The 8,639-nt window shown below is 48.1% G+C and overlaps 1 protein-coding gene across 1 annotated transcript in view; it reads right to left on the reverse strand.

The window, feature by feature from the left end:
- Window positions 1–6,768: 6,768 nt before the first annotated feature.
- Window positions 6,769–8,639, reverse strand: part of CD300C (CD300c molecule) — a 3,382-nt gene continuing 1,511 nt past the window's right edge. Inside the window, exon 3 of the mRNA XM_031657744.1 lies at window positions 6,769–7,436. Within this exon, the coding sequence (XP_031513604.1) occupies window positions 7,375–7,436 (62 nt within the window). The 3' untranslated portion in view covers window positions 6,769–7,374. The remainder of the gene's footprint in view (window positions 7,437–8,639) is intronic.

Below are 8,639 nucleotides of genomic sequence, written 5' to 3' on the forward strand. Positions count from 1 at the left end.
AATAAGTCAGTGGGCATTCGTCAGCCGGGTACATACACTTAGTGTTGGCTGCCATACTAAAGACTCGAATGTGAGGCTTGCTGGTGAGAACACGGAGAACCCCCCAATACCCCTGGGTCATTGGGAATGTTGGCCATGTTTCAAATCAGCTTCTTTTCACAGGAAGACCTCGCCATTGTGCAAGGCTGGGAAAAGTTCTCAGGCAACTAAGAATTTCTGGGCAGAGCACACCCTGGCATGAATCAAACGCCCCTGGACTGGACCCAGCCTCTGGTGGCCCATTCTGGGTGTTGGCGAAGAATCCTCAATCTTGTCACAAAACTCTCCTTCCTTCTCTATCTGCGGTCTCTTTCACTTTCTCTGTGTGAAATGTGTAGCGATTTTTACAGCCTAGGAAAGTAATCCTGTTAGGCAAAATCAGGAAGATGCGGTTGCAATCTTCTAGGAACAGAGTTCTCCCCTTTCTCCCTACCACGTCTCTGTTGAGCACATAGTATTTCTAAGTCAACAGTGCCACCTAGTAGAAATAGAAATCCTCTACATAAAGCATATTTTTTTTTCATGGCAAACCGCAGCTTCTTTTTGCATGATTAGAGATCAAGCTGGGCCGGGCGCAGTGGCTCACGCCTGTAATCCCAGCACTTTGGGAGGCCGAGGCGGGCAGATCATGAGGTCAGGAGATCGAGACCATCTTGGCTAAAACAGTGAAACCCCGTCCATCTCTACTAAAAATACAAACAATTAGCCGGGCGTGGTGGCGGGGGCCTGTAGTCCCAGCTACTCAGGAGGCTGAGGCAGGAGAATCGCTTGAACCCGGGAGGCGGAGCTTGCAGTGAGCCGAGATCATGCCACTGCACTCCAGCCTGGGCAACAAGAGCGACACTCTGTCTCAAAAAAAAAAAAAAAAGAAAGAAAAGAAATCAGGCTCTAGGCCTCTTCTGAAAGTTCTGCCTTTAGCATTTAGGAGTTAAGATGTCTTCCATAGACAAATTTTAGTCTCAGTATTGTCCCACCGGCAGGAAAATGGCCATTCGGTTCCTACATTCCTTTAAGTCACTTATTCTGTTTCCGATTAAGATGGTACTTAATTAGTAAGGGGGTTTTTAAGTCTAGAAGTTAACCAGAACCATTTTTCTAAGGGTAAATTCTTTAGCACAGGCCATAATAATAGCAAGATATAAAGTTCAATCGAGCATGCGCCTTCCCTTAAAGAGGCCTTGCCCAGTTATGTAGTTTTTCTTTTTTCTTTTCTTTTTTTTTTTTTTTTGAGATGGAGTCTTGCTCTTGTCACCCAGGCTGGAGTGCAGTGGTACGATCTCAGCTCACTGCAACCTCTACCTCCCGGGTTCAAGTGATTCTCCTGCCTCATCCTCCCAAGTTGCTGGAATTACAGGCGCCCGCTACCATGTGTAGCTAATTTTTGTATTTTTAGTAGAGACAGGGTTTCACCATGTTGGCCAGGCTGGTCTCGAACTCCTGATTTCAGGGGATCCACCCACCTCGGCCTCCCAAAGTGCTAGAATTACAGGTATGAGCCACCTCCTCATACCTGTATGAGTCCTCATAGGACTGCAGCCTAAATTCCAAATACCAAAGACTGAAATTTTCAGCCTTGCTAAGGGAACACCTCAATGTTTGAACCTTTGTTGTGTTTTGTACAGGGCATTCTCTGTACTAGTTTGTTGTGGTTATAAAACAATTAGCAGAATAGCCTACATTTGTAATTATTTTCTATTCCATGCTCCTGCCCATGTTGTTTTCTCTCAAAATCCATTCCTTTAAAAAATCTGTTGCAGATGTGAAAAAAAAATAGAATGCTATTAAAAGACATTTTAAAAGCTCATAAATAATTAGAATTACATGCCATGTTCATAGAGAAATTATCATAAAGATAAATTTTATACATTTACATTTAAAGTCTCAACAGAGTTTTTTTTTCTTTTTTAGAACATTGACTCGTTAATTCTAAAATTTCTGCAGAAGAGGAAATGACCAATATTTGCAAAGACATTCCCGATATCAAAGAACAATGTATAGTGACATGCCTTACCAGATAACAAGACATTTTAACACAGCTGTAGTAATTAAAACAATGTTGTCTGGGTTCCAAAATAGGCAATTAGGCAAATTCAACATAATAGAGTGGTTAGAAAAAGGTCCAAGCATATACAGAAATAAATACATGCCAGGGGTTTCTTTGCAGATTGCTGGGGAAATGTGGATAATATTTATCCAAATGGAAGACAGAAAAATGGATTATTATCTCAGCCTAGAAACAAAATCATTTAGAAATGGGTCAAGGACTTACCTGTGAAAGGGAATATTTAAAAATTTTTAGAAGAAAATATAGGAGAATTTTTTTTTTAATTTGGGAGTATCCATAATTGGTTAAACAAGATGAAAGTATAAACCATTAAGGAAAATGAATAATTTGTACATTAAATTGAAAATCCTATTTCTCAAAAGATATAAAGCCAATAAACCAGGAAAGGATATGTGGAGCACGGTAACTAACAAAAGACTTGCAAAGAACTTCTACCAATCGGATCACGAGATCAGGAGATCGAGACCATCCTGGCTAACATGGTGAAATCCCGTCTCTACTAAAAATACAAAAAATTAGCCGGGCTGTGGTGGGCGCCTGTAGTCCCAGCTACTTGGGAGGCTGAGGCAGGAGAATGGCATGAACCCAGGAGGCAGAGGTTGCAGTGAGCCAAGATCACGCCACTGCACTCCAGCCTGGGTGACAGAGTGAGACTCTGTCTCAAAAAAAAAAAAGAACACAAACAACAGAAAGTAGATGAAGATTAGAAGAGGCCTTTCTCAAAAGAGAAAATTAAAATAATGAAAAAACACATGAGAATGAGTTTAATATTAGTAATCAGATAAATTCAAATTAAAACAATGAGATATCATTTCATATCTATTAACTTGAAGAAACTTAGAAAGTCTAAGATTCAAGCAGGAGCACTGCTGATGAGGAGCAAAAGTTGGTGTAGTTACTTTGGAAAATAATTTGTAATTGCCTAGTAGAGCTGATTACACACATGCAGCAAAACCTAACAATTATTTGCTGAGAACTCTACTCTAGGAGACACTTTTGGACAGATAAAATAGGATATATGTTCACAATAACATTATAAGTAACAGCAACAAAAAAAGAAGAGGAGAAGGAAGAAAAGGAGGAGGAGGAAGAGAAAAAAGAAGAGGAGGAAGAGGAGGAAGAAAAGGAGGAAAAGAAAAAAGAAGAAAAGGAGGAGGAGGAGAAGTAGGCAGGAAGAGGAGGCAGAAAAGAGTAGGAGGAGGAGAAAGAGGAGGGAGAAGAGGAGGAGGAAGAGGAAGGAGAAGACGAGAGAGAAAGGATGGAGAAAGAGAAGGAGGAAAACAAGAAGAGCATAAAAAAGAGAAAGAAAAGAAACAAGCTAAACACCCGTTCAAGCAAGAGGGATGTGCGAGTTGTGGTATGTTCCTACAACAGAATGTAGACCAGTACAAAGAAGTGACACATCAATGCATCAACACATCAGCATGGATGAATCTCAAAAATAAAATGTTGAATGGTCCAGGCACTGTGGCTCACGCCTGTAATCCCAGCACTTTGGGAGGCTGAGGTGGGTGGATCACGAGGTCTGGAGACGGTGAAACCCGTCTCTACTAAAAATACAAAAAATGAGCCGGGTATGGTGGCACACGCCTGTAGTCCCAGCTACTCAGCAGGCAGAGGCAGGAGAATCGCTTGAACCTGGGAGGCAGAGGTTGCAGTGAGCCGAGATCTAACCACTGCACTCCAACCTGGGTGAAAGAGCGAGACTCCATCAAAAAAAAAAGGTTGAATGATAAAATCCAATTGCTTAGAAATAAAAATGCCTAATACTATTCACAGAAAGTTCAAAAACAAAGCTAAACAATATACTCTTTGGAAATCCATACACATGTATAAGGCAAATTCCTTAAAACAAGATGATGATGAACATAAAAATCGGAATGTGAGCCGGGTGCTGCGGTGCATGCCTGTAGTCCCAGCTCTCCAGAGGCTGAGACGGGACCATTGCTGGAGCCTAGGAGCTCAAATCCAGCCTGGGTAACATAGTAAGACCCATCTTTATAAAAAATAATAATAAAATAAAATGTAGGATGTGGTTTTCTGAGAGGAGGATAGAAAAGAAATTGCATAAGATCAGAAAGCGGTTTGGGGCTTCATGAGTATGAATGATGTTCTATGACTTAAACTGGACGGGGGGCACACACGGGTTAAAGAGTATTCTTGGTTGAAAGTGCATGTATTCTTTTGTGTGTCTGATACATCACGAGAAAAAAGCTTCCAAATCTTCTAATAGAAACATGGATTTGTTGGTCAGAAGGCCATTCCCATACATAAAAGGGAGTGTGTTGCTTGGCAGGGTATTGATGGGCATCAGTTACTGTTTCTCATAATCCAGCTGACTCTGCCTCCCCACCGAGCTCCCCTGAGCCCCGTTCACCCACAGGACAGCCCCCAGCATGTTTAGGAGCAGGGGCAGCTCCAGGAGGGTCAGGAGCAGGATGTGGAGGCTGCTGAGCAGGGACTTGTGGGGACACAGTGACAGGCAGTGAGTCACCTCCACAGGGGAGGCCCTGGTGCCCTCCACCTTGCCCCATCGCCAGTGCCAAAGTACTGTGGCCACAAAAATCAAGAACTAACCTGGACATAGCAGCCAGACACATAAAACCAATGCCCTTTAATTATCACCCTAAGAATTGCCTTGAGACTCGGGGCTGTGGGCTGAGGCAGGGCAGGGCCATGGCAGCAATCTGAGGGGACACCCAGGACCTGGTAGGACCTGAATCCACAAGAATCTCTACCAAAGCCCTTCGTGTGCAGGAGCACACCCTTCAGGGTGCAGAAATCAATAACCCAGATATCTGTTGAATGCCTGCTCCTCTCCAGATGGCATTTCCCGCAAAGGCAGGAGCCCTGTCTTGTCCTCTTCACAGATACACTGGCACCTGCCCTGTGGCTACAAACATCAGTCTGTAAAATTCATGGTTGTTGAGCAGCGGCTGCTAGTGTCTGTCCTGGGTCCACTGTGATGGTCACGTGCCTCCCCAGGGAGCAGACATGGCGGACAGGCCTTCCCAGGAGGCGGGGACCCAGGTCTGTCCACACTTAGCATGGCTGGTTCTCCTGACATGATGGGCTCAGGGTGTCTTTCCCCTGGAAAGGGCAAGGAGGCTAGTCAGGTGCAGGGTTTGCCTCCTGTTTGTCCTGAAGGGCATCACCCCTTCTCCACATTCTTATGCCTTAAGCATATTCCTTGACTCTCCCAACCCTCCTGCAGATTTCTGTTGCTTTCTTCCTATCAGAGTCAATAGCACCAGTATGTGCACACAGCCGTGAAGCCGAGTAGAGAGTGACAGGGGAATCTGGGTGGAGCTAGCACCATGAAGGGGTGACTGCACCCTCGTCCTGCCCTGTCGTCCCTCCATTTACACTCTCAGGGACACAGTGTGCACTGGAGTCATTGGTGCTGATGACCCCAGACTCACATCATGGGACTGTCGCCAGCCCAGTGCAATCTGAGGCCCTCCCACCTGCCCAGTGTTCATGTCTGGCTTTGGCTCAGCTTGGCAGTAGCCAGCCCTGCCATGAGGAACTGACCTGGTCTCCCCTTCTGCTCATTCCATTCTCCGCAGAATCAGCAGCGTGATCCCTGACACACACACGTGGCCCTGGGGAGGCGCTGCTCAACTCCCAATGGCTCCTGCTGTCACAGGATGGCACCCACCTGACCTGGCCTCGGCACACAGGTCCTGGCAGCCCCCAGTGCCCGGCAAGCGGCTCCCACCTGGAGCCACTGGATCCAGAGAGGGATCTGCTTCTTGTGTTTTCCAGATCCAAGTCTAAGATGTCCCCTGGCAGGACACGTGCACCTGCTGCTCTCTCTGCCTCAGGACTCCTCCTCCAGGGATCCTGGCGCTCACCCCCTCCTTTCTCCTGATCCCTGCTTGCTCATCGCCTTTTAGAGGGGCTTCATAACGGACCCCTCTGCTCCTGCAAAGCAGTCACCCCACTTCTCTTATTTTACTCCGTGGCTCTTCTCACCTCTGTGTTTTACATTTACCTCTGGAACTTATTCATGTATTTTTGCATGTGTTTATCATTTCTATCCCCCACCTGGAATATGGGCTCAATGTAAACGGAGTTCCTTGCCTGGTGTATCATGGTCTGATACACCAGAAGCTCCCATAAGTATCTGCTGAATGGGAAAAAGGTAAGAACCCCCAGCGAGGCCCTCCTTGACCAGGAGGACTCATGGGAACCATCTGCCTCACAGGTGTTGGCCAGGTCATCATGGCAACCCTGGAACAGAAATGGGCAAATGATAACATCTTCTTTCATCTGTATAGGCAGACATGGTCTACACTACTGAGCAAAAAACTCAGTTAACTACCACATCAAGGAGTCACAGCCCTCAGTCCATTTCCAAATTTGCACCAGTTAAAACCCACAGCCCTGGAATGAAGGAGAGGTCAGGTCCCCTTGAAGAAGGAGAAAGGGTAGACCTGGCAATGCTACCAGAGTTCACACGGAGAATCTTCTACCAGCTCTCCCAGAGGGACCTAGAGACACTGGCCAGGATGCGTCTACCTGAAGGAGGGAATAGTCAGGCTTTGGGGGAAATCCTGGATCCTTTTCTGCAGGGACTCCCCATTCTGAGAGGCCTAACATGGGGCTTGGTCCACTATTCTCAGCAAAGGCCTGTGGAGATCAGGGAACAATGGATTTCTCACTCAGGTCTGACTTAGTAGGCCTGATACATCCCAAACCTACACATTGTCATTTCTTAAAGTTTGAAAGCATCATGGAATCGACACACTCAGTAAATGGAAGCAGCCATATATTCTGCACTCCTGGACCCAGGGAGTGTGGGCGATTATGGTGGCAAAGGTGCAGGGGAGTCCTGGACCTGCCTCTCCCTGTAAAAACGGTGGAGGAAGCAATGCCAGGCTCCTGGAGAAAAAGGAAGGGTGCAGGGAGAGCATACGGGCACTCAAATGTGTTGCTGACAGCTCGAGGCTTAGCTGTCCACGGCGTGCATGTGAGATGTGGAGTCACAGCTCAGGGTGTCCGTGTCCATCAGGTTCACGTGTGACACATGAGGATCGGGCACAGGGAAAAGGCTGAAGGAGGCTCACAGAGGATTCCGGGAGATGTGGGGAGAGCAGCCCGGGAGGGAGCGGTCAGGAGGTCATTCCAGTCCCGCAGCGGGGCCCTGTCGCAGGGCAGGGCTTTGATGGACAGCAGATGCTACTGGTTCTCACCCTCGGGCCAACTCTGCCTGCTTCTAGAGCTTCTCTGAAGTCTGTTCACCCAGAGGATGGCACCCAGCATGCTCAGGAGCAGGGGCAGCTCCAGGAGGACCAGGAGCAGGAAGCGAACATTGCTGAACAGGGAGCTGTGGGGAGACGGTGATGGGCAGTGAGTCACCTCCCCAGGGGAGGCCCAGGTGTCCTCCACCATCCCCTGACCCTTGCGTCCCAATCCTGTGACCACAGCCAACCACATAAGCAACCCCACTGGACAGTCCATCCCATCTCAGCATCAGCATCACGGCCCCTAACCCTCAGCCTCAGATTTGCCCTTGACCGGAGGACTGTGACACAGAAAGGGAAGGACCGTGAGAGGATGTGAGGTCACGCCAGGGATCCAGGGAGGGTCTGTGTCCAGGACGCAGGTGTCTACCTCTGTGTTCCCCATGGAGGGTTACCCAGCTGGGGTCCCAGAATTCACAAAGGGTTATTTGTTTGGTGTCAACTCTCCTGTACACAGCATTTCCAGGAGGGCAGGGACCATTTGTTTCATTCGCAGTGAGTACCTGGTGCCTATCCTGAGTCTCCAATAATCTGCCCTACAACTTCAGTGCTTGCTGAAGGAACGAATGAATGGACAGCTCAGCTCTCAGCTCCTCAGAGGACTGGGCTTATCAAACAGGATGAAACTCTGACAAGGGCTGTGAGGGAGGCAGAGGAGGGGACCGGGACCACCAGACCCCAGAGCATCTGTCCCCTGCCCTGGCCTGGCCAGGTCCCAAGGCTCCTCACAGGACATTTGCCTTGCTTCTCCCTCTGCCTGGACCCCTCTTCCTCCAGACCCCAGAGTGCCCAGCCCCCAACCCTTCAGGTCTCCATGCTCACGTCCTCAAATCCTCAAACCCTCTTCTGACCATTGTCCGTGAAATAGCAACTCTAGCACCTACACACGCTCTCCCCAAACCCAAGAGACAAACATCTCATCCCAGCATTCATCACCCTTTGCTGTATTTGTACATCAGCCTCTGTGCTGACTTGGTCAATGCGTGAATTCACACAGTAGAACTCAACTTCCACGAGGGCAGGACAGTGGCTGCATGGTTCCCTGCTGTGACTCAATCCCAAAAGAAGAGCCTGACACCTCATAGAACCTTCACATTAGGTGTGGGAGGTGTGAACAAAGAAGGGACTGGACGAAGGGAGACCCAAGTCCCCTAAACATCACACGCAGTGGAGAGGCTGCCTGCGAGGCCCAGTCCTGTGCACAGGCACCTTACCCAGGGTGTGGGCTGGGTTCGGGGCTGTCCTTTCTGGTCACGCTGGGCCAGGTGTGCACTGGTAGCTTCGTG

This window comes from Papio anubis, chromosome 17 (genome assembly GCF_008728515.1).
Source record: "Papio anubis isolate 15944 chromosome 17, Panubis1.0, whole genome shotgun sequence".
Taxonomy (NCBI): domain Eukaryota; kingdom Metazoa; phylum Chordata; class Mammalia; order Primates; family Cercopithecidae; genus Papio; species Papio anubis.